Source organism: Capricornis sumatraensis, chromosome 4 (assembly GCF_032405125.1).
Source record: "Capricornis sumatraensis isolate serow.1 chromosome 4, serow.2, whole genome shotgun sequence".
NCBI lineage: Eukaryota > Metazoa > Chordata > Mammalia > Artiodactyla > Bovidae > Capricornis > Capricornis sumatraensis.
The window spans coordinates 51,115,574-51,142,616 of NC_091072.1; the positions used below are offsets into that span (position 1 = coordinate 51,115,574).

General features: G+C 36.1%; 1 protein-coding gene across 1 annotated transcript in view; it reads left to right on the forward strand.

Annotated features, from left to right (window-relative positions):
• The window catches only part of ZDHHC17 (zinc finger DHHC-type palmitoyltransferase 17), a 97,910-nt gene that overhangs the window by 51,543 nt on the left and 19,324 nt on the right, over positions 1-27,043 (forward strand). The window contains exons 4-8 of the mRNA XM_068970157.1: positions 98-175; positions 728-872; positions 5,957-6,021; positions 6,666-6,828; positions 13,601-13,726. Of these exons, the coding sequence (XP_068826258.1) occupies positions 98-175; positions 728-872; positions 5,957-6,021; positions 6,666-6,828; positions 13,601-13,726 (577 nt within the window). The remainder of the gene's footprint in view (positions 1-97; positions 176-727; positions 873-5,956; positions 6,022-6,665; positions 6,829-13,600; positions 13,727-27,043) is intronic.

A 27,043-nucleotide genomic window follows, 5' to 3' on the forward strand; every position in this document is an offset into this window, starting at 1 on the left:
TGAGACCTAAAATAAAGAATCATTTCTTTACTTTTTGTCTAATTTCTTAAACTTGAACATGGAAATTGTCTCAATTATTTAACATTTTGTCTTATAGATACTATATTTCGAAAGGTGCTATTGTGGATCAACTTGGAGGAGACCTAAATTCAACCCCATTGCACTGGGCCACAAGGTTTACATTTACTTCTGGACTTTTTTCCTCTTTTAGCAACTTTTTAAGAGAATGATATGCTGAAATGAATGGGAGAACTTGTGCTGGTAGCTAATATCAATAATGTGCTCACTTATTGCTGTCCAGGGTTACTTGTGTTGAAAGCAAAGTTTATTGTCTGAAGTGTCCTTTAGGAATTAACCATGCTGATGTTAATCCAGTTAATTTTAAGATGGGGTTAAATTTTGGAATACTTTTGCAGTCTATATATGTTTATAGTGAAAGAAGTGTCTAGTTTAAGGTCATATTGGAATAGGATTAATAGAATATGGTAACTATTTAATACATATTTAAAGAAGTTATGAGTATAAATTTTCAAAGACTTTTATACCAGTTAAGACTTAAGAACATAAAATCCTAAATGTGTCTTGACGTATATTTGTTTTAAAATAACATAAAATAAGGTTTTTCTAATCTTTTCTACCATTACCCTATTTTTTAAAAAAGATGTTTCCAGAGTTTCTTGTTTGAAATAACTTTATCTATTTAAGTGTTTATTCTTTTATGTTTTAGACAAGGCCATCTATCTATGGTTGTGCAACTAATGAAATATGGTGCAGATCCTTCATTAATTGATGGAGAAGGATGTAGCTGTATTCATTTGGCTGCTCAGTTTGGACATACCTCAATTGTTGCTTATCTCATAGCAAAAGGACAGGTAAAAAAAATCACGATGGGGTAGATTTTAATCAAACTTTCTTCATGGTTTGAATACCTAAGATCATTGGTGTTAAGAAGTGTAACAGTCTAGTGATGTTAAAATAGTACTTTCTGATGAATGAAGAGAGTAAATAAATGAGCTGTTTATTGTAGTTAACATAAAAATATAAAAACCAGTTATGATCCAGATAGTGATTCGTTAAGTTGGGTTTTTTATTTCCAGTAGTGGTAGACATGAATTCCAGAAAGTAAGGGGGACAATTTAGGTTGTCTGTTTTTTCCCCTTAATTATACCCTTTGAACATATTATCTGAATTCATGTAAACTGTTTTGAACATATTACTGGTTGTTTTCTATATTAAGTCCCTCTCAAGGGGGATACGTTCCTCTCTCATTTTCTCTGTTTCTGATGTATAAAATACTGCTGCTTACATGTCAGAAGAATTTTCATGATTTAAGTGGTTCTTCCTAATTACTCCTGAATATGTAGTGACTATAATCATATTAAATATTATCAGTTTATGTGTACCATGATTTTCTAATAGCAACCGTATTCTGTTAAAAGTTATATCACTTAATTTTTCTTTCATGAGATTTTTTTCTAGTTGTACTTAAACATTAGTTTTTTAGCTAAGGATCTTATCATAAAAGTAAGATAAATGATTTTAATTCAGTATTGTTAAAATATATTTGTTATTTTAATATAAAACATTAGATTCAGGACTTGAATAGTATTTATTTTATGAATCCTTTGAGGTATTTGCTGTTGACAGTGGCAGTCAGTGATGACTGTGTTGTACACTATTGTTAGGAAAAGGAGGCTGAGGCTGGTTAATTGTTGAAAGGAGGAGTTTTATCATCTGTTGCTGTGTTAAAGACTACCCCCTAAGTCTGATGGTTTTAGAACAGCACCCACCATTATATTTCACAGTTCTCTGGGTTAACTGGGCGTGGCTGGGTGGTTCTTCTTGTGATGATGGCAGGGGGGACATATATAGGGGCTCTGCTGGCTGAAGAATGGCTCACTTGCATATCTTGTATCTTGATAGGAATGGCCAGAAGGCTGGGCTCACTTGGGATACCAGACAGCTAGGCCTCTCTCTTTCTCTCCATGCAGTCCCAGAATTTCTCCTTCTCCACAATACCCCTCCATGCGCTGTCTCTAACAGGGAAACTTGGTGGTGCAGAGCTCCCCAGAGAGCAAAAGCAGAAGCTGTCTGACTTTTTAAAGGTTTTGAACCAGCATGGCAACATTTCTGCTCAATTCTGTCAATTAAACCAAGTAACAGGGTCAACCTATGTTCATTGTGGGAACACAGAGGTTTGCACACCCTAAGAGGAGGTTTACTGGAAGCTGCCTTTGGAGACCAGCTACCAGGAGGGATCACTTTTGCTCTCCTGCAGTTCCTTCTAGACTGGGGATAAGAGCAGTAGATGGCGCTGTTGCACATGACATTGTCTTTAGTGGCCGTCTCTATTACAGACACAAGTTTACAATGCATGTTCACCTTTTTCCTTCCAGTTTTGAAGTGGGTAGGAATAGTGGAGTAAAGTTTTGACTCTTTTTGTTAGTTTGATTTTTGAGGTGTAATCATTTTAACTCTGGCATAGTATGTAGGCTATAAAATTCTTAAAGGATAGAGTTTTTGTCACAGTAACTTTTGTGCAGTAAATACATGATGATGTTAATGAATGTCTGACAGATAATTTGTTTTCTTTTTCATGAGTAATTTTTTTTTCCTGCTTACAAAAGTAGCATACTTACTGTAAAGTATTCAAACATAATAGAAAAGTATGGCTTAGAGAATGAAATCTCATCTTCCTTTACTTCCTCACCCCCACTGAGATCTCTTCCTCTAATGGTTTACTATATATTTTTCCAGAATTTGTCAATGTATATGCTAAAATATTATAGAAAGAAAACCCCTCTAATGTGCATTCCATTGTACTTTGAGTGGGTTCCAAAGTCCTTCTCTGGCCTATTGAACTGCGTGTGGTCAGCCCTGGAAACCTGTGGTCTCATCTTCTGTCCTCTCTCCCTCCCTCACTGCTTTTACCACACCTGTCTTGCAGTTTGCTGAACAGCTGTGATAAGTTTTGTCATAAGGCTTTTGTGCCTGCTCTTCTGCTTGGTATTTCTTTTCTCAGTCACACAGTTTGCTCTCCTTTTCCCTCTCACTTTAATCAGATGTTTGCTCAATTTTGATTAGTTCTGATTAGTTCCCAATTATAAGCAGTAATAAAATTATTGTATTTCTAATTCCTTCTTATTCTTCTCCGCCTTATTTTGTCATCAGTCAGTGATACTGTTTTTCTTAATGTTAACTTTGTTCTGATAAAAATAACTTACATTTCTGTTACTTGATTTTTCAGCTCTAAATAATATTCTTTGGCTCATAGCTATTACAGGGTAGACAACTCATTATGCTTTCTTTTCAGCCTTTTCCCACCCCCGCCCCCCATTTTTTATTAATTGTGCCAAATTTACATTCTTAGAACATATAACATTTCCATTCCGTTTGTCATTCTACTCATCACAATTGTTTCATTTTAGTTATACTGTTAAATATATTCAGTGCTCACTACCAATTCTTTTGAATGATTTTCAGGGGAAAATGCTAAGTAATGGAGCCCTGTTGATCATGGAATTCCCATAACCTTTTGATCTGGGCTTGTTAATTCTTCCTAATAGAGAATACTCATACGTCCAGGCTGAACTTGGAAAAGAAGTACCAAGTTTTAAATCCTGACCCAAAGAGAGAAAAGGTTGATTTTCATTTTTCTTTTAGTACTCTAGAGGTGTGGCATAGTTTTACATTTTTTATTTATTAGCATTTTTAATACTGTCACTTTTTAAAAACGATAATGCAGAGACTTACGACTAAGAAGGAAGAAGATACTTCAGCATGAGAATTTACATGTTTGTTTTAATTGGACATCAGATTTAGTTGAGCTTTCTTGAAACCAGGGCAGTGAAGGAAGTAAAATAAGTGACAGTACTCAACTCTCATGTAAGAAACAAGGAAGTTTGTCATTTCTTCAGAGAAGGTTTTTTTAAGATTTTTATTGGGGAAAAAAAACATGTATAATGTAAATATTGAGTGAGGTTACATGAAATATTCCCAACAACACCTAGAATAAATTTAGAAATGGATTTGTAGTGATAAGGCACAACATTTAACTATAGTTTTCACGAGGCAGACTAAAACTAGTGATGTCCAAGGAGGATATGTTATCACTTGTCCCGGCTTTTTTTCTCTTTACCTCAATATATTTGGACATTGGAGACATACTCCCATCAGTGAGAGTGGCTTACAGAGAACTGTACGTAGAGTTATAAAGTGTTCTAACAGTGCACTCACTATAACTGCGTTCTCTCCGCTGGGTGGTAGATTAGATAACATATGTTGGATAACATCTGCAGGTTTGATGTAGTCCAGGAATAGGAGATGGGGACGGGACAAAGAGGAAACAATTTTTATTGAATGTCTGTTATAGAATTAGGTTGCCTTACATTCCATTTAATCATCAGGGATCTTATGAAGCCATTATTTGTATTCACATTTGTAGATGGGAAAGCTGAGGTTCAGAGAATTATAGTAATTTTGCCAATTTTACAGTTATTAAGTAATGGAGCTAGGAATTCAAAATCATGTCTGTCTTGTTCTAACACCCATGCCTTTCCCAAGCCTAGGAGAGTAGATAGGTAAACTTGTCTTTTCATTTAACAGATGGTTTTTGATTATTCTCCGTGCCCCGAAAAGTAGATACAAAGATGATTTTAAAACAATTTTGATCTTTAAAGAAGTCCTGTTCTAGTTAATGGGACAGATGCCTCAGGTACATAGCAGAATCAAGCCAAATTGATTGCTGGAGTGGGTCAAGAGAAAGAATTTTAGGGAAGTGAAACGAATAGAATCTCTGATACATTAGCATGTCTTAAAAGAAGGTTTAGATAACTTGAGAAGAGTTTGGGTTGAATAGGTTGTAGTTTTAATTCTCATTTGCTAAAAAGAAAAAAAAAAGAAGCAAAAGGGAGAAAAAAATAGAGTACCAAGAAGAGCAAAAAGCTGGGTAGGAGAGAAAAAGTAATCATGGTTTCTACATAACTTTGTTGGGAATAGTATTCATATATATTTATAATAATGTAAGCATCAAATATTTACAGAACCTGAATTATTATCTCTTCAAAGGAAGGAGTAGGAAAGGTGCATGCCTGTGATGAGGCAGTGAGAAGAAAGAGAGAACATGCCATTTTACATACTGAGGTGTAAAATATGGATATTGAGGATAATGCCCAACACTGGAAAATCAAAAAGTACCAATTCAGGTTTTTTATTTTAAGTATGTGGGAGTAAAAAGCACAATAAATAATGAGTTTTTAAAAAATGAAAATGGTAGGGAGTAAGACAAAGGATTGCTTTATTACCTTGCTTTTTCACCACAGACTTTGTAGAGATAGTTAATTCTAAAAATATTTATGCATAGTGATATAGTGATAAAAAAGCATTTTAAAACAAGAAACAAATTCAGTAAATTTTAGTACATTCAGAACATTTGACTCTTCTAAAATTTATTGAATTTATTCTTTGTTTTAAAATGACTAGAAATAAACAGGGTTTTATTATTCCCTCATATCATGAATTAATATAAATAAGTTTTTCAGAGACATAAGTCATATATTTAATCTGTCCATTGTGGGTGAAAGACCAAGGGTAGGTCAAGATCTTTAAAAGGCTGAGTGAAGCATCTTAAAAGAGAAAACTATAAATAGAAGTTAATTAAATATTAAATATATGTTATTTATAAATAAGTAACATATATCCATATTAATTTGAATATTTAATAATAATAAATATTGAATAGTTTTACTTTAAAGTTAAGAAAGGAAAAGTTTCATAAATCAACCTTGACTGAGTGGTGTCCTCATGTCGGCTTCTTTTGTGATGTGTAAATTACGTTTTTCTAAGTACATGTGGTAGGGACTTAGACATTTTTACTGTCTGACTTTTTACTCTGTCAGGATGTAGATATGATGTAAGGACTTAGACATTTTTACTGTTTGACTTTTTACTCTATCAGGATGTAGATATGATGGATCAGAATGGGATGACACCTTTAATGTGGGCAGCTTATAGAACACATAGGTATGTAACCATTATAAAATACTTATTCAGATCATTTTCAGCATGATAAAATGTAAAACAAGTGATGAGAAAAAGCAATTAATGTTATACATATTAATATTTAAAATTCTTACAATGAATATATAGTATATAAAACAGATTATCCTTTTGGGTATTTTGAGTCTTTATGTTTACCTTTATGTTGGTAATTGTAGTACCCTTAAGGTAGTCTTGAGCAGTTTCCAAGAATGGAAGATGCTGCCTTCTTATTAAAAGTATAACTCATTTTTTTTATGACTGGCATATTGGCAAGTTTAACATTAATAAGTTGCCTTAAATCATTTTTGGAACAATCTAGATTTAAATTTAAAATTTTAATTGTTTAAGTATTTAAATATTAACAACATTAACTCCGTGATGTAGAATATAAACATCAGGACCAAGTGTGCTCTCTCTTGGAACTAGTTTACGTTCTGTGATGTAGAACATACTTAATTCTTCATGTTAAAAATGTTGTTTCATTACTCATTATAAAGTTGTCGAAAATAGGTTAGAATAGAAGTGTTCCAAGATGGAATATAACCACAATCAGTTTAGTGTCTGTAATGATTTCTATAATTGAAATTAGGGTTGTTGTTGTTGTTGTGTTTTTTTTTCCTTTTCAGTGTGGATCCAACTAGATTGCTTTTAACATTCAATGTTTCAGTTAACCTTGGTGACAAGTATCACAAAAACACTGCTCTGCACTGGGCAGTACTAGCAGGGAATACCACAGTCATTAGTCTTCTTCTGGAAGCTGGAGCTAATGTTGATGCCCAGAATATCAAGGTAAAAATAGCCTTTATTGATTGTGCTTTGTGAAATGTGATTACCAAGATTGGAATTCTTTAATAAAACTTAGGTTTTTTAATAGACTGTCAGAGGTGGAAGAAACTTACTTACTCTCAACCCTTTGCTTCCATGCAAGAATTTGTTTTGAAAAACTAATTTATTTATTTTTGTCTTTTAGTATTGAAGTATTTTTCAGATTTTGGTGACCTTTTCATTAGTGAATTCTTACTGACTTTTATCTCTTTATAGCTGAATAGATAGTTTTCTGATTTCTTTAAGAAGATTATTGCAGTAAGATCCCACATGTGGCACCACATAACCTAAATAAATAATATCATTGCAGAGAATCACAGATTTTTATCCCAAGTATGCATAATAACTTTTGAGTAATTTCTTGACTTGGTCATTAATTATCTTATTTTTATAAAGGTCAAGACCTTTAAATTTGATAATCACCTCTATAATATTTATAGGAGAATTTCTCTCCCCTAAATGCTGGAGTAATCCAAGAAAAATGTACCCCAAAAGTATACAAAATGTTAACATTTACACTCTGAGCATTTTAGAAATTGATAGACATTTTTATGAATACCTGCAAGAAAATTCTATTGATAATCTTAAATTTTGGTTAACCATTCTCAGTGTTAGAGCTTGTCTTTTAGCAACAGACTTTTTCTGTGAAATGACTTTAAAATTTTAAACATCTTTTAATAATGTGCCTTCTTAAATAACTTTGTACTCATTAACAAATGTTGTTTAATTTTGACTATAAGCCATAGTATTTTCTTAGTCATGCCTCTTAAATTTCTAAGGAATATATGCTATTTAAATATTAAAGGAATTTGAATTGCATAGTAATCTAAAATGGCAATCAAAAAGTTGGTTATCTCCTGCTGGATCAGGGCATCTTTTTATGTAGCAGTGAATAGTTCTTTCTCTGTTTGATTACTCTGAGAAGATTAAACTACTAAAATAAAATAGCTTAGACTAATTTATTTACGATTACAACCAATTATTAGAAATGAGTCTCTAACTGAAAGTACTTAGTTAAAAGTTAATATCAAATATCTTATTGGAAACACTAAGAAATTGAGAAAAGCATGTATTTTCTTTTACCTTTTTTCAATTTCAAGTCTTTTTGTCTCTACCCAAAGTGATCAGAATGGTTTAGTTACCTGCTGGTAAATTTATGGAAAGAGGACAGTCAACTTACCCTCATGTCTGACGTGTGATGAGCACTCCTTTAAATTTTGTTGACCGAATGAAGATTCTTGTCTTGAGCTTCACCCCTAGGCTGGTTTTCATGACTGTGGTGGCATACTTCTCTGCCATTTCTGAAATCATAGAGAGAAATTTTCGCTTTTCCAAACATTCTAAAGTAGGAAGTTCTGAAAAATTCGTAACATTGTAATCAGTAAATTAGGCTGATCCCAGGCCTGAAGAAAAAGAAGGGAGGAGTTTGACTAACCCTAACCAGTGTCCCTATGAGAAAAATTAACGAGATGGCCTTATATTTTATGATCTGAATTGCTTTAGAGTGTGATTTTTCTTCTCTTAGCTACTGGATAGCCATTCCTAAAGTGAGTCATGCCTCAGGAATACATTTCCAGTATTTAATGTTATATTTTAACCAGTTTCACTATGGCAAATAGTGTATGTCCATAGATTTTGCAAGAATCATATAGATATGTTGAAATTACAGTAGTACCAAAGAATTATGACGAAGTGACGGCACAGTTTTATAATTTGAAGCTAGTAGTATGTATTTTCAGAGCGTTTAAAATGATCTTTTCTTAGCATATAAAAGTTTAGATAACTTTTCATGAACTTCAGTCATGAACTTTTAAGTATTTGAGATGTGGTTTGTAAGTTTAATGTCCTTTCATCTGGTACTCAAAATTAACCATTGTATAAACTTTTGATAAGCTTTTGGCTTCCCAGGCAGCTCAGTGATTAAGAGTCTGACTGCCAGTGCGGGAGACTGGTGGGCTACCATCCACGGGGTCACAAAGAGTCAGACATGACCGAGTGACTAATGCCTTCACTTTCATACAACTCCCAGGTGTAGAACATGATGATTTGACATGTGTACACCTTGCGAAATGACCAACATGTCCAGTAAACATCCATCACCATCACAGTGACAAATTTCTTTTTTCCTGTGGTGTAAACCCGTCAAGATTTGGGCTTCCCAGATGGACATAGTGGTAAAGAACCTGCCTGTCAGTGCAGCGTACCTAAGAGACACGGGTTTGATCCCTGGGTCAGGAAGATCCCTTGGAGGTGCGGCGGGGTCGGGAGATGGCAACCCACTCCACTATTCTTGCCTAGAGAATCCCATGGACAGAGGAGCCTGGGTTGCAAAGAGTTGGACACAACTAGAGTGACTTAGCATGCAGATGATGCAAACCCTCGAGGTATTCACTCTTAGTGACTTCTGAATATGCACTAGAGTATTGGTAACTGTGGGCTTCACTAGGGGCTCAGTTGTGAACAGCCTGCCTGCCAGTGCAGGAGATGTGACTTCCCGTCCCCGGGTGGGGAAGATCTCCTGGAGGAGGAAGTGGCAACCCCTCCAGTATTCTTGCCTGGAGAATCCCACGGACCGAGGAGCCTGGCGAGCTGCAGTCCATGCAGCTGCAAAAGAGTTGGACCTGATTTAGCAGCTAGATAACAGCAGTTATTAACTATAGTGTCATGCATTATATCCTCGTGACTTCTTTTTTTTTTAGAACTGGCAGTTTATACCTTGGATTCCCTTCGCTAATCTCCCCAACTTCCCACACTGTCTCCCTCTGGCACTCAGCAGTCTGTTCTCTGTATTTATGAGCTTGCGTTTTGTTGATGTTTTGTTTTTAGATTCCACATGTAAGTGGTATCATAAGGTATTTGTCATTCTTCTGACTTATTTGAAGTGACACTGTTTTTAAAGGAAATAAAGTCTAAGGAGTTGCTTCAGTTGCTCAGGGAGCATTTATACTTTCAGAGTAAAAGCAATCTTTTTAACCACACTGGTTAAAAAATAGATTTTTGTTTAAAACTGTAATTTTAATGTGATTAAAAGGGTGAAATAAGTATCAAATACCTTTTCTACTGGAATCTGGCATTCCTAATATGCTGAAGTCTAGTCACCTTCTAGTGGAGAGCGTTCATTCATCCAACAAATGTTTGTTCAATGCTGGGCAGTCAGTGCTTAAGACAGACAAAGTCCCTATTCTCTCAGAAAATTACATTGTATTAAGGAAATAGATGATAAGTAAATTAACAAACACACCCACAGAGGCAAACGTGGTCATGATGAGGGCTAAGGGGGCTGTATCAGGTGAGAGTGATTTGTGAATGTCTCTGAGACAGGGATCAGTTAGATATATGAGAAAATACTTTACATGTAGAGGAACCTACAAGTGTGAGGTCCAAAGCCAGGAATAAGCTTGTCATGTTAGAGGCGTAGAAATGACAGCTTTGACCAAGCAAGAGTCACTGAGAGAGATAGGTACCAGGCCATGATAAAGTACTTTAACTGTATTCTCAGTCATGAGAAGTAGTTGGAAAGATTTTTGTAGAATTGTTACATAATCTTAGTGTTTAAAATATTTTTTAAAAATTGCTTTGTTATTTGGAGAATATATTGAAGAATTAAGAAAGTGAAAGGGGATGTATTAAGATCAGTTTGGTTCTTGTAATAAATCAGGCAAGTGATAATGTTACTTTTGCCTGAGATTGAAGTGATGGAGAAAAATGAATGATTTGGGAAATGATAATTTAGAGCAGAAAAGAAAAGGTAGATTAAAAATGAAGGTGAAAGAAAAAATATCAATGATTCAGTTTTGGTTTGAATAACTGAGTGTCTTGTGATATATGTTGAAATTGTGAAAATGGAAGGAAATAAGCTTTTTTGGGGCAACAGGACTTGGTTCTGTTTTAGTCATATATAATTTGAGATGGTACCTTTTAGCTTTGTGGAATGTCACATAGCTATGTGAAAAATTCGTTAAATAAAAAAAAAAAACCAACCTAGATTGTTTGTCCTGGAATTTGACGGATTAAGTTGATTTATAGCTGTGTATTTTTCCTTTTTTTCATTTTAAGCCTTAAAGTCTGGTGATAAACATTAATTGTACCAAGATGGAGCCTGTAAATCTGGATATGGCTTTAATAGCTAATAAAAGTTATATTCGTCAAAGAATATGAAAAATTATACTTTATGTTATAGTATTTAACTATTGATTATTTCTTCTAAAATAGCTATTTCCTAAATAAAATTAAGCATAAGTTTCTTAGGAATCTGTCTTTATATCCTTGTAAATTAGTTATTTGAGTGTTTCAGTTCTTTTAATATATAAACAAATGATTCTTTTATCAAAATAATAACTTATTTTGGAGACATTATTAAATGATAGATCACTTTAAAATGACTAATTTTATCCTTAGAAGGATTAGGAATGACCATATACCCTCAATTAGAGGTTCTTAATCTGGGGCCCACCAGTGGATTTTGGTTAAGGGGTAGGTCCTTGAGCTCTAATATTGTTAATGAATAAAGTATCAGCATTTTTCTGGCGAGGAAGTCGCCAGACTTTCATCAAACATGCCTTAAAAGAGTTTAAAAACCATGTCCCTAATTAATGGTGACAAAGAATAAATCTTCTGAGATAGTAATAATAGTGGGAGAGAGTGATTTGAGATACTTAGACTTGAAGAAAAAGGACCTATGCAGTAATCCCTTTTCATGGTAGCATCTCATTTGTGGACTTAAAAAATATATTTCACCTCCTTACACATGTTTTTGGTTGATAAATTCAGATGAATTGAGTTTGGGGAGGGCAATTAATCTTGAGTGCTGCCTATATATTTATAATTTTTTCTTTCTAAAATTATCAAAGGACATAATTTTTAGCTTGTGTAAAATGTAAAATTCCTGAGCTTTGTTAATTAATATATTGAAAGACTTTTGTATGGTTTCTTGAAAAGAACTAAGAAACTATTTTCAGAAAATAGTTTTCATTACCTCTTAGGTACCCGACCTTGATGGTCTCCAAGGAAGAACTTTCCTTAGATTTAATAATGAAATTCAACCTCACTTAGGCAAAAAGTGGTCTTCCACCTTCCGTAGTGTTTATCTCACCAAAACCCCTGAAGGTCTTTTCTTACTAGTCAATTACATGCTCTAATACTCCATGATTCTTGTTACTGCTCATGTTATCACTTGCTGTTTTGGCTAACACATGGAGTGTTCAAATATAGACTTGACCTGGAACCTTGGTTTTAGTAGAATTTTTAAAATTAATTGCTTGTTTGTTTTGCCAGCTGAATAAAAGAACTGTACAAAAGTAGTCAGACGACTAGAGGAGCAGTTGAAAGGCTTCTTAAAGCGCCCTCCATCTTTTTATCTAGGCGATCCTTAGGTGTCACATGGCCCAGTAGTGGAAGGGGTGCTCAGCTGGACCGAGGCAACCGCAGGATATTCTCTGGGAGTTGTTGCCCAAGGGAGTGCTTTTATTCAGGTAATCTTTCAGTTTGGTTCTGACAACCTAGGTGGTAGAATTTTGTAGTAGGTAAGGGGACATTTTAAAGTAAATATCCCTGTTTGTGGAAGATTCACCTAAGTTAGCCCATTTCTTATTAACTACTGTTGATCTTTTTATTAAAGGATTGATTAGGCTTTTTGTTTTTATAGTTGTGTTGCTATTGCTGTTGCTCTTGGTGGTAGTGGTGTGTTTATTTTGTTGTTTGATTATTTTTCAGTGTTTTTTAAAAATTGAATAAACTGTATTCCATATTTGATTAATAATTATCCCTCATGAGTAAGGCACCCAGGCCTCCTTATTTCTTTATTTTCATCCAGTTTTTAAAAATAAAATTTCAGTACTTTTTCCCATTTTTAAAGTAATTTTGAATATTCATCCTTAATTCTTAAAATTTTGGCAAACAAAATTATTTTTTTCTTTTTAAGGAAGTAGATAAAAGTGGAGACTATGAAATAGAATAAAAATGTAGATATATAACTACCAAAAGGAGAAATATGATTTTTAATTAATAAAGGCATAAAGAAGCATAAATTTAGAATTGGGGACACTCATTTCTTATTTCTTCCTTTAAAATATTCTAGTTTTGGTCATTTATACTTCCTGGCATTCTTTTTCTTGCAAGTAAAGGGAGCTTCAGGTCTCTAACATGAGTTTAACTCTTTTGTTACTGCCCTAGTTCTCTTTGGAAGTTTCTGGATGGGTGAATGAATCTAACATGATCAAGAATACCAGTATAATAGTAGAAGAAGTGGCAGTTTTCTCTTTTTCTCCTCTCTTCTCTTCTCTAGACTTCTTTCGACACTAAAATTAAACAGAGAGGTTTCTGGCAGTTTGGTATTATAGCAGGATGGTTTGTAGCAATTACTATTCCTAATGAAACCCTTAAAGAATTTAGAATAACTGCATAAACTTAGTGATAGCCTCTGATCCAGCAGGTGCTAAAACACCTACTTTTTGATTACTCTCTAAGATAAGTAAAAATGCAAGCCAGAAATAGTCTATAGAATAGGATGTGTAAATATATTTTCTGAATGTACCTTAAGTAGAAAAGCATAAGTAATATATAATTTAGAGTCTTTTAGTAATTGACTTTGCCAAATGTAAAAACAATGTTAATGAATTAATAGTGCTGTCTGTTTATCTTTGTGGAAGTGCTTTAATTTTAGCTAGTAACTAAAATATTCTACTTTTTCTTTGTTTTCTTTTTTTTTAATGTGAATTTCTTCTGCTTATATCGTCAGGGCGAATCAGCACTTGATTTGGCAAAGCAGAGAAAAAATGTGTGGATGATCAACCATCTGCAAGAGGCACGGCAAGCAAAGGGATATGACAATCCATCTTTCCTTAGAAAGCTGAAAGCTGATAAGGTAAATCCGTGACTGAAGATTTTCAACAGATAGTCTTTTTGAGTAAAATTCATAAGCATATTTTCTCAGCGTGTGTATGGGCTTTAGTCTTGGCACTGGCCAGTGCAGTGTTTTAAAGTATTATTTCACCCAGCTAAATAAAGGTAGAGACCAAAGTTTAAGAAGGATGGGTATATATGAAATTGTTTAGATGCCTGTTCACTACTAACATAAACTTTAATTCAGCTTTGTTAAGTTTTTATAGAGAGATAATAAAACTTTTCCTTTTAAGTGTATTTGTTAGTATAATAATAATAAATTGTGAAAAATCTTAGTCCTTATATATTTTGAAACTATTTACATCTCTTAGTTAATTTAAGATTTCCATTCTTTTGTAATATGTTGTAACTTTCACTGAGAGAGAAACTTATTATTCTATTCTCTATAGAAAGCTCATTTTAAATCTTCCATAAAATCTTCAGTTTTAAACTGTGTGATTTTTGCCTTAGTTGCCTAATTGTATGATTTCAAAACTAAGAACATTTTCCCCAAAAGAAGGATCTGTATTCCTTAAAAATTTATTTCCTTAAAAGGAAAGACTAGCTGACTGATAGTTTTTGGTATATCTGAATAATTGATGAGACATTTGCTGACTTGTCAGTAATCAGAAGTTGAATGGCATTACGCCTTGGGCATCATATATGTCTTATTCAGGCGGTTCTAATGGTGATACTTTTATATAAAGTTAACACTGATCTATCTGTTACCAAAACAAAATAAGTTTGGGGTAAAGGGAAACAGATTTGAAAGCATGCCTCATTGATATGTAGGATTTAGACTTCCTTAATGTCCTAATGAGCTGAAAAGTCCATTGGTCCATTACTTAGACATCAGAAGAATTAGATTTGTAGTTTATAAACTTGGCCATTTTCAGCCCCATATATGAGTCTGAGAAGCAGTTTTTGCATGTCATATCATCTTTTCATTTTACTATTTACATATGATATTAAAAATAGTTAATTATTTATTGAGTTGGCCCCAAAGTTTCTTCTGGTTTTTCCATACAGTGTTATGGAAACTTTTAAACAAACTTTTTGGCCAGCCCAATACTCTGATGTCGCTCTGTCCTCCAGGATTTAGAGCAGTTTTGCTCAACAGAGTAAAAAATGGCTAATTTCTCATAATAACTAGGCCACTAATAAAAATGTCTTTTGTTGCTCTGGAACGCCTCATTATCTTTGTGCTTTCATTTGCTTAGTGAAGTTTTAGATGTTTATAAAAGTATTTATTATAGCAGTAATGAACTGTATATCAGGGTTATGTGTTTGAATACTGTTTCTTTTAAGAAGAGAGCTCCATTAAAAAGTTCTGCACAATTTTATTAACATTTGTGTATATTACTGTGATCAGTTCAGAAGTTGTATATTCCTGGTTTTTTTGTTTAAGCTTTTTGCATTAGTAGCTTTAAAAATATTATGTAATCTAAAGCAATCACTAGATAAAAATTCATGATTTTATTAACTGGGGCTTTGTGAAATTAAATATTTGCATTTGTATAGACTATTCTCTTTCCATCTCACATTAGAAAAATTTAAATTATGAACATGACTGGATTTGCTAGTCTGTGAAGTATGTTCTGTATTTAAAACTAAACAAGAAAACGCCCAAGACTCAATAGCTTTTTACTAAAAATAAGTCAGCCCAAAAGGAAAAAAAATTATTTTTGGACACTGATAGTAGACAGATATGAAAGGAATCTTGATGAGTTATAAGGAAATCTCTAAATTAGTGTTTCTCAACATTTAAAAACCCAGGATCCCTTCTGTTAGCAGTGAAAATCTTACAAGTATTACTCTCTAATGTTTTTTATTAATTATGTGAAAATAAATCTGGGAAGATGGAGTAGATGTATTTTTCCCTATTCCTTCTTGCCAAGTACAACTAAAGAACCTGGATATTATGTACAAAACAAATATAGGAAGACTGAGGATGGAGAGAAGAAGGCAAGAGAGTTAGGGAGCTAAAGATCCAAAGAGTAACGTGGTGGTGAGTTCCCTCCTTTTTCTTTTTTTGCTTCATATTTTCCAGAAGAGGAACTGACAAGGCCAACAACCCAGAATCATGAATGGGTACAGACTAAAACAGCTCCCCTAAAAGCCTGCCCTTAACCCAAAGACCATAAAAGAGACAGCATATTTGGCAAGGTAGAAACTTTTAGAAAATAAATTTCTGCTACAGCCAGAAACAACAGAAAAAACTGTGGACCCACCCTGACTCGTACCAGCAAAGACCTAGCTTTCCAGCCTCACCATGCTACAGTGATGTGCCCCAGGTTCTCTCCTGGGGTGGGGTCAGGGAAGGTTGGGTAGAGAGCCGGGGTTTTCGTCCACACACGCTGTCAGTGAGCTCCCTTCCCCTGCTGTGTTAGTGGTGATCATGTAGGAAACAGGAATGGGGCACTCCCAGCCAGGGAGGTCACCAGTGAGGGGCACTGGGGACTTGGGAGCCCCACCTCTGCCCATCAGTAATGAGGAAGCCCCTCCTCAGTGTCAGTGAAGGCCTGCTCTGCAGCCTGGACTTCACCTCATCTGCCAGTAATGAGAAGGTATCCCTCTGCCTGCATCAGAGGAATCCACACGAAAGGTTTAAATACGATCCAGTGTCTCATAATACCCCAAATGTCTAGGTTTCAAATAGAAGTTGTTCATCAAAACAAGAATCAGGGGACTGGAGGGACGCTCTGAGCATGTGCAGAGCGGCTCGGCGGCGGCTGCTTCGGCGGGAGGCTGGGCCCTAAAAAAAAACAAAAACGAAAACAAGAATCAAGACGATCCGACTGAATGAAAAGAGAATCATTAGATGCCAGTGTAATATCAAAGATGTTAGAATTATGTGACAAAAGATTTTAAAACAATCATCATAAAAAGCCTTCAGTGAATACTTACGAACACATTTGAAACAAGTGAAAAATAGAGGCTTAGTGAAGAAATAGAAATATAGAAATAGACTGTAAATAAGAACCAAATGGAAATTGTAAAACTGAAAATTAAAATAACCAAAAAATTTTTAAAAGTCAGTGGATGAGTTCAACAGCAATGACCTTGAAGACAACAAAAGGAAATAAACGATGGAAACAAACAGAAAAGAACCTTAGGGGCCTGTGGTTATAACAGTATATCTAACATTGATATGATTGGGGTTCCAGAAGAAAAGAGGGTGGGGCTGAAAACATGGTCAAAGATATAATGGCCAAAAAATCCCCAAATTTTGCAAAAGACAGACTTGTAGGTTAACAAGTAGAACAAACCCTGAACAGATTAAACTCAATAAAATCCAGACTGAATGTATCATAGTGAAACTTCTGGAAGCTAAAGACCAAAAAATAAAAATCTTAAACACCCCTTACCAGTAGGGATAAAACCATTCGGTAATAGTGGATTTCTATTCAGCTGCTGCATTTTCCAAATGCCAGATGGAAAGAACTATCAATTCAGAATCCTATATCCAGTGAAAATATGTTTCAGGAGTGAAGGAGAAGAACACGTTTTTAGATAAAAGAAAAGTCAGAATTTGTAGACAGCTCAAACTACCGCACAGTTGCACTCATCTCACATGCTAGTAAAGTAATGCTCAAAATTCTCCAAGCCAGGGTTGAGCAATACGTGAACTGGGAACTTCCAGATGTTCAAGCTGGTTTTAGAAAAGGCAGAGGAACCAGAGATCAAATTGCCAACATCCGCTGGATCATCGAAAAAGCAAGAGAGTTCCAGAAAAACATCTATTTCTGCTTTATTGACTATGCCAAAGCCTCTGACTGTGTGGATCACAATAAACTGTGGAAAATTCTTCAAGAGGTGGGAATACCAGACCACCTGACCTGCCTCTGGAGTACGTCAAGGCTGTATATTGTCACCCTGCTTATTTAACTTATATGCAGAGTACATCATGAGAAACGCTGGACTGGAAGAAGCACAAGCTGGAATCAAGATTGCCGGGAGAAATATCAATAACCTCAGATATGCAGATGACACCACCCTTATGGCAGAAAGCGAAGAGGAAATAAAAAGCCTCTTGATGAAAGTGAAAGAGGAGAGTGAAAAAGTTGGCTTAAAGCTCAACATTCAGAAAACGAAGATCATAGCATCTGGTCTCATCACTTCATGAGAAATAGATGAGGAAACAGTGGAAACAGTGTCAGAGTTTTTTTGGGGGGCTCCAGAATCACTGCAGATGGTGATTGCAGCCATGAAATTAAAAGACGCTTACTCCTTGGAAGAAAAGTTATGACCAACCTAGAAAGCATATTCAAAAGCAGAGACATTACTTTGCCAACAAAGGTCCATCTAGACAAGGCTGTGGTTTTTCCTGTGGTCATGTATGGATGTGAGAGTTGGATTGTGAAGAAGGCTGAGGGCCAAAGAATTGATGCTTTTGAACTGTGGTGTTGGGTAAGACTCTTGAGAGTCCCTTGGACTGCAAGGAAATCCAACCAGTCCATTCTGAAGGAGATCAGCCCTGGGATTTCTTTGGAAGGAATGATGCTGAGGCTAAAACTCCAGGACTTTGGCCACCTCATGCGAAGAGTTGACTCCTTGGAAAAGACTGTGATGCTGGGAGGGATTGGGGGCAGAGGAGAAGGGGACGACCGAGGATGAGATGGCTGGATGGCATCATGGACTTGATGGACGCGAGTCTGAGTGAACTCCGGGAGTTGGTGATGGACAGGGAGGCCTGGTGTGCTGCGATTCATGGGGTCACAAGGAGTCGGACACGACTGAGTGACTGAACTGAACTGAGTCCTGCCCTGAAAGTGGCTAAGAGGTGTTCTTTAGACAGACGGGAAGTGATAAAGAAAGACTCTTGGAACATAATGTCAAGTAAGCAAAATTGCAGTCAGATGCAGTAGACTTCCTTCTTGTTCTGCATCTTCCAAACTACGTGACAGTCGGAACAAACATCACAGTATTGTGTGCTGTGGATCTGAATGCATGTAGAAAACAGTTTTGAGACAGCTTATATTGTAGACAGGTAAGGACAGAGAGAGAATAATGGAGGTAAGGTTTCCATACTTCACTTAGATTGGTGAAATGATGACACCAGTATACTGTTCAGTTCAGTTCAGTTGGCTTAAAGCTCAACATTCCGAAGACGAAGATCATGGCAATCTGGTCCCATCACTTTATGGGAAATAGGTGGGGAAACAGTAGAAACAGTGTCAGACTTTATTATTTTGGGCTCCAAAATCACTGCAGATGGTGACTGCAGCCAGTATACTGTGATAAGTTATATTTATATTGTACTTAGAGTAGCCACTAAAAAAGGTCTTCAAAGAGATATAAATTCTGAAAAGCTTTTAAAGATAGTTATGAAAAGTTTATCAGTAACTCACAAGAAGATAGGAAAAAGAAAACAGAAACAAAAACAGAACAAATGGAAAACAAAACGTTAAATTACAGATTTATATCCTAACATATTGGAGAAGGCAATGGCACCCCACCCCAGTACTCTTGCCTGGAAAATTCCAAGGACAGAGGAGCCTGGTGGGCTGCAGTCCATGCTAAGAGTCAGACACGACTGAGCGACTTCACTTTCACTTTTCACTTTAATGCATTGGGGAAGGAAATGGCAACCCACTCTAGTGTTCTTGCCTGGAGAATCCCAGGGACAGGGGAGCCATGTGGGCTGCTGTCTCTGGGGTCACACAGAGTCGAACACGACTGAAGCGACTTAGCAGCAGCAGCATCCTAACATATCAGTAGTTAGAGTAACTGTTTGTGTGCTAAGTCGCTTTAGTCACGTCCGACTCTCTGCGACCCTCTGGACTGAAGCTCTCCTCTGCCCATGGGGTTCTCCGGGCAAGAATCCTGGAGTGGGTTGCCGTGTCCTCCTCCAGGGGATATTCCTGACCCAGGGACTGAACCCTTATCTCTAAGTCTCTTGTATTGGCAGACAGGTTCTTTACCACTAGTGCCACTCGGAAAGCCCAGAATAACTATAAATGGTCTAAGACCGATATCGGCAGTGTGGATTATCCATGACTCAACTATATGCTGTCTGTAAGAAACTCACTTCACCTACAAGAATATTGAAAAGTTACTTGTATGGGCAAGTAGCAGAATAGAAATGACCTATGATTCCAAAAGCAGGCAAAGACAGTACAAAAAGGAAAACTCCAGGTATATCTCATTTTATTGCGTTTCACAGATATTTCTTCTCTCTTTCTTTTAACAAGTGAAGTTTTGTGGCAAGCGGCACCAAGTAAGTCTTGTTGGTGCCAGTTCCAACAGCATTTGCTTATTTCATGTCTCCATGTCACATTTTGGTAATTCTTGCAGTATTTCAAACCCTCCGCCAGCAAAAAGATTATGACTTGATGAAGGCTCAGGTGATGGTTAGCACTTTTTAGCAATTTTTTAGCAATATTTTTAAATTAAAAGGTACGCTTTTTTTTGACATAAGGGTATTAATACACTATAGTATAGTATAAACATAACTGGTTTTTTTTGTTGTTTTTCTATTTTCTTTTTTTATTATTATTTTTTACTTTACTTTTAAAATTGAAATATAGTTGATGTCCAATATTATGTCAGTTTCAGACATACTGCATAGTGACTTGACATTTGTAAACATTATGAAATGGTCACCACATTAAGTCTAGTAACCATTTTTCCTATATACATTTGTTATAATATTATTGACCATATTCCTTATGCTGTTTTCCATTTGTTCTGTTTTTGTTTGTTTTCTTTTTCCTATCTTCTTGTGAGTTACTGATAAACTTTTCATAACTATCTATAAAAGCTTTTCAGAATTTATATCTCTTTGAACACCTTTTTTAGTGGTTACTCTAAGTACAATATAACATCCTATGGCTTATTAATTTTATAATTGGGAGTTCGTACCTCTTAATCTCTTTCAGCTGCAGCCCCTTCCCCTCCGGTATCTCTGTGTCTGGTTTTGTTTTGTTTGTATTTTTAGATTTCCCATGTAAGTGAGACCACGCGGTAGTAATGTTTGTCTTTCTCTGATTTATTCCACCTAGCATGATACCTCTCAGTCCATCCATGTTGCCACAAATAGCAAGACTCCACTCTCTTTAATGGCTGAGTAATATTCCATTATATGTATAGATGACACCTTCTGTATCCATTCATACCTCAGTGGGCACTTAAGTTCCTTTTATATCATGGCTACAGTGAATAATACTGCAGTGAACACTGAGGTATAAATATGTTTTCTGTTTAGTCCTTTTATTTTCTTTGGGTAGATACCCAGAAGTGATATTTCTGGGACGTGCGGCAGTTCTGGTTTTAACTTTTTGCAGACCCTCTGTAGTGCCTGTACCGATTTACAGTTACACCAGTAGTGGGCAAGGATTTCCTTTTCTCCACATCCTCACCAGCGTTTGTTTTTTCTCATCTCCTTTGCTGATATCCACTCTTGCAGGTCTGAGGTGGCACCCTCTGCTGGTTTTGACTTGCGTTTCACCGATGAGTGGCTGGTGTGTCCGTTTCGGTGCCAGTGTGTGCTGTGTTGATTGTTGTACCTGTGCAGTATAATGTGAAATCAAGGAATGTGATATTTTGGCTTTGTTCTTCTTTCTCAAGATTGCTTTGGCTATTCAGGTCGTTTGTGTTTCCATACAAATTGTAGAATTGCTTGTTTTAGTTCTGTGAAAAGTGCCATTGGTATTCTGATAAGGACCACACTGGATCTGTGAATTGCCTTGGGTAATACAGTCACTTACAATATTAGTTCTTCTAGTCTGTGAGAATGGTATGTTTTTCCATCTGTTGTGCCGTCTTCAGTTTCTTTTACCAATGTCTTAACAGTTTTCAGAGTATAAATCTTCTACCTCTTTGGTTAGATTTATTACTAGGTATTGAATTCTTTCTGATGTACTTGTAGATGGGATTGTTTTCTTAATTTCTCTTTCTCGTTGGTTATTAGTGTGTGAACCAACAGAGTTCAGTTTAGTAGTCTTATGTCTTGTAACTGCTCAGTTCACCTGTCAGCTCTAATAGACTTTGGGTGATGTCTTATGCATGGTGTCATGTCACCTGCAAACATCGGCGGCTTTACTTCTTCCTTTCAATCTGGATTCTTCTTTTCTTTTTCTTGTCTCACCGCTGCGGAAGAGTGTGCATCTTTGTCTTGTTCCTGACCTTAGAGGAAATGCTTTCAACTTTTTACTATTGAGCATTATGTTACCTGTGGGTTTGTCATATATGGCCTTTTTTATATTGAGATATGTTTCCTCTATACCCACTTTTGTTGAGATTTTTGTCATAAATGACTGTTGAATTTTGTTAAAACCTTTTTATGTATCTCCTGAGATAATCATATGATTTTTATTCTTCAGTTTGTTATTGTAGTATGACATACTGATTGGTTGGCTGTTTGGGTGGCCCCAGGCAGTGGTAGGGGCAGTGCTTGCGGTGTGCTGCCCGGATGGAGGGTGGGGCCAGGTTCTGGGGACCAATAGGCTAGAGGGAGGATTCTAAAATGCTTCTTTCCAACCCTAGTGTTAGTGAAAGTGAAAGTTGCTCAGTTGTGTCCAACTCTTTGTGACCCCTTGGACAATACAGCCCATGGAATTCTCTAGGCCAGAATACTGTAGTGGGTAGCCTTTCCCTTCTCCAGGGGATCTTCCCAACCCAGGGATCGAACCCAGGTCTCCCGCATTGGAGGTGGATTCTTTACCAGCTGAGCCTCCAGAGAAACCTAGTGTTATTAGGGTAAAAGAAGTTCACCAAAATAGCTGCCACCAATTTCTGTATATGTAGGGGTCTTTTATTTGCTTTCTGCCACTCCAGAGGACTCTTCAAGCTTAGCTGGTAGATCTGTTCCAGGCTTCTAACTATTGCCTCTTTGTGCTCATACCTTGGAGCGTCTGAATTTTGCCAGTGTCCTTTAAAACAGAATCTCTGTTTCCTGTGGACCTCCAGCTCTCCTGAAATGGGTCCTGTTGGTTTTCAAAGCCAGATGTGTGGAAGCTTTTCTTCCTAGTATAGGAGGACCCTTGGCTGGGGAGCCCCACATAGGGCTTAAACCACTTCTTCCTTGGGGAAGACCTCTAGGATTGTGATACTCCTTCCATTTGTAAGTCCACTGATCCTGGAGATGTGAGCTCTGATTATACTGTGTTCACCCCTTCCTGCCATCTCATTGTGGTTCCACCTTTATTTCTTTAGTTATGAAAAATCTTTTCTGCTAGTCTTCAGGTTATTTTCCTGGAGAGTTGCTCTGTAAATTGTTGTAAAGTAACTTGTATGCTGAAAAAATTTTAAATGCCAATGAAAGAAATCAAGGATGATCTAAGTAAGTGGGGAGACTTACTGTGTTCATGAATTGGAAGATTCAATGTAGTAAATATATCAGTTGTTCTCAAATCCTGGCAAGATTTTTTTCTTTTTTTTTTTGTATAGCCAAAACTTCCTTGGAAAGGCAGTAGACTTAGAATCCCTAAAACAATTTTGAAAAAGAAGAATCACTGTCTGCAGTTTTAACACCTGCTGTATATATAGCTTCAGTGGTCAAGACTCAGTAATATTTCTGGAGAAATAAAATAACCAGTGAAACAGAATAGAGAGCCTAGATAGAATCACGAAGATGTGCCCACAGATGTTTGACAGATGTATAAAAACGATTCAGTGGAGGAAACATAGCCTTTTCAACAATTGATATTGGAGCATCTGGACATGCGTAGGCAAAAAAATAAACCTCTACTCAGACCTCATACTGCATTAATAAACTAACTCACAACTGTTGAAGACTTAAATGTGAAATGTAAAACCTAAAAATCTAGGGCTATACAGAGATTTGATATAAAAAGCATGATCCATAAAGGTAAAAATTGATCATTCAGATTTGAATCAAAATTAAAACTTACGTTCTGTGAAAGACTCTGTTATTAAAATGAAAATGAAGACTACAGACTGGGATAAAGAATCTACAAGCCACATATCCAACAAAGGGACTAGTTGCCAAGATATACTAAGAGCTTTCAAAACTCAAAAGTGTAAAATCAAATAATCCAATTAGAAAATAGTTTAAAGAAGAGACATTTTTACCAAAAAAGGTATAAAAGTGACAGGCACATGAAAAAATCTTCAACATCATTTTAGTCATTTGGGAAATTCAAATTGAAACTGCAGTGACTTACTGTTATATACCTATCTGAATAGCTGCAGTAAAAAGTTACCGCACCGCCAGATGCTGATGAGGATGCTGAGAGACTCAGACATTGCTGGCAGACATGTAAAGCAATACAGCACCCTGGAGAGCAGTTCGGAACACGTAGTTCCATACAACCCAGAAATCATACTCTTAAGCGTTTATCCCAGAAAAGGGAAAACTGACGTTCACACAAAGATTTGTATGTGAATGTTTATAGCATTCATACTCATGTATTCATAATATTCATTCATGTATTCATAATAGACCCCAAATGGAAAAAACCCCAAAGTCCTTCAGTGGGTGAATGATTAAACAAACTAACACATTCATTCGGTGAAATATTCCTCAGAAATAAAAAGGAATGAACTAATGGTATGTGTAGTAACCCAATGAATACCCAGAAAATTATGAATGAAAAGCCAAGCTGTCACTGTTTGCAGGTGACATTATACTATATATGGAAAATTCTAATGATGCTAGTGGAAAACTGCTAGTGCTCATCAATGAATTTGATAAGGTTACTGGATGCAAATCTAATATATAGAAATCTGTCGCATTTCTATACACTATCAATGAAATATCAAAATGGGAAATTAAGGAAACAATCTCATTTACCATTGCATCAAAAAGAATAAAGTACCTAGGAATAAACCTATCTAAGGAGATAAAACACCTGTACTCTTCAAAAAAACTATAAGCTACCAGTAAGAGAAATTGAAGATGACACAAACAGATGGAAAGATATATGATGTTCTTGAATTGAAATAATCGATATTGTTAAAATGACCATACTACCCAAGGCAGATTCAGCACAATCACTATCAAATTACTGGTGGCATTTTTCTTTGACCTAGAACAAAAAATTTTACAATTTCTTTGGAAACACAAAAGACCTGGAATAGCCAAAACAATCTTGAGAACGAAAAAGGGGAACTGGGAGAATCATGCTCCCTGACTTCAGACTATACTAAAAAAGCTATGGTAATCAAAACAGTATGGTACTGGCACAGAAGCAGATGTATATGGATCAGTGGAATAGGACAGAAAGCCCAGCAAGAAACCCATGCAGTTAGGGTCAGTTATCTACAACAAAACAGGCAGAAATATACAATGAAAATAAGGCAGTCCCTTTGAGAAGTGGGTGCTGGGAAAACTTGACAGCTTCATGTGAAAGAATGAAATCAGAACTTTCTCTAACACCGTGTATAAAAATAAGCTCAAAACAGATTAAAGACCTAAACGTAGAACTGGATACTGTGAAGCTCCTAGAGGAAAACAAGCAGAACACTCTTTGACATAAATCATGGTAATATTTTTCAGATCCATCTCTAAAGAGTAATGGAAATAAAAACAAAAAGAAACAAATGGGACCTAATTAAACTTAAAAGCTTTTGCAAAGGAGAGCATAAACAAAACAGACAACCTGCGGGATGGGAGAAAATATTTGTAAATGATGCTGCCATCAAGGGATTAATTTCTAAAATAAAAAGCTCATAATAGCTTACTGTAAAAAAAGAAAACCCGATCAAAAAAATGGGTGAAAGACCTAAAGAGACATTCCTCCAAAGAAGACATACAGATGGCCATGAGAAGATGCTCATTATCACTTATTATTAGAGAATGCAAATCCAAATTACAATGAGGTGCCACCTCACCCCGGTCAGTATGTGTTTGCATATTCACAGATTGGCAGCAGAGCACCCTGCCTAATCCTGCTCCCACCAATGTTCCTCTTTCTCCTGCGTGCTCAGTCATGTCCAGTTCTTGGTGACCCTGTGGAACCTGTAGCCCAGTAGGTCCTTCTGTTCATGGAATTTTCCAGGCAAGAATATGAAACAGGTTGCCATTTCCTCCTCCAGGGGATCTTCCCAACCCAGGGATTGAACCCATCTCTCTTGCATCTCCTGCATTGGCAGGTGGATTCTTTGCCACCATTAGTCCCATCCGGGAAGCCCGCTAATCAGAATGGGCATCATTAAAATGTCTACAGATAATACATGCTGGAGAGATTGTGGAGAAAAGGGAACTCTCCTATGCTTTTGGTGGGAATGTAAATTGGTGCAGTCACTATGGGGAACAGTATAGAGGTTCCTTAAAAAACTGAAAATAGTTACCATATGATCAAGCAGTCCCACTCCTGGGCATGTATCCAGATAAAACTCTATTTCAAAAAGATATATACACCCCAATTTTCATAGCAGCACTATTTATAATAGCCAAGACATGGAAGCAGCCTAAATAAGTGAAAGTGAAGTCGCTCAGTCGTGTCCGACTCTTTGCGACCCCATGGATTGCAGCCTAAGAGGCTCCTCTGTCCATGGGGTTTTCCAGGTGAGAATACTGGAGTGGGTTGCCATTTCCTTCTCCAGGGGATCTTCCCGACCCGGGGATCAAACCCGGGTGTCCTGCATTGCAGACAGACGCTTTACCATCTGAGCCACCAGGGAAGTCTAAATAAGATAAGGATGGTATATATACAGAGTGGAATATTACTCAGCCATAAAAAATGAACTAATGCCATTTGCTGCAGCATGGATGAAGCTAGAAACCGTATTAAGCCAGAGAAAGACAAATATATAATATCACTTATGTGTGGGATCTTAAAAACTGACATAAATGCGTGTCTTTACCAAATGGAAATAGACTCACAGACATGGAAAGAAGCATGGTGACCAGAAAGGAGGAGGGGTGGGGGAGATAAGTTCCATCTGTGCACTACTATGTATAGAATAGATAAGCAACAGGGGCCTACTGTATAGTAGCACAGGGAAGTATATTCAGTGTCTTGTAATAATCTATAATGGGAAAGAATCTGAAAAAGAAGGTATATGAACATTCCTTTATATGTGTGACTGAAATTACTTTGCTGTACACTTGAAGCTAATTTAACAGTGTAAATTAACTGTACATCAGTTTTTAAAATAGATTAAAAATTGCAATTATTTAAAAACAAAAAGTGTAATTAAAGAACTGAATTGAATCTGGGTGGTAGATTCACTTCAAAATCCCTTCAAATTTACTACATATTTGAAAAGTTCTGTAATTAAATATAAAATTTTCTGTATCTATAAAAGCAGCATATCACCATTACATCGTTACAATATTGTAATATGTGTGTTAAATGACAGCTTGAAGAACATCCAGGAATCACACACGTAG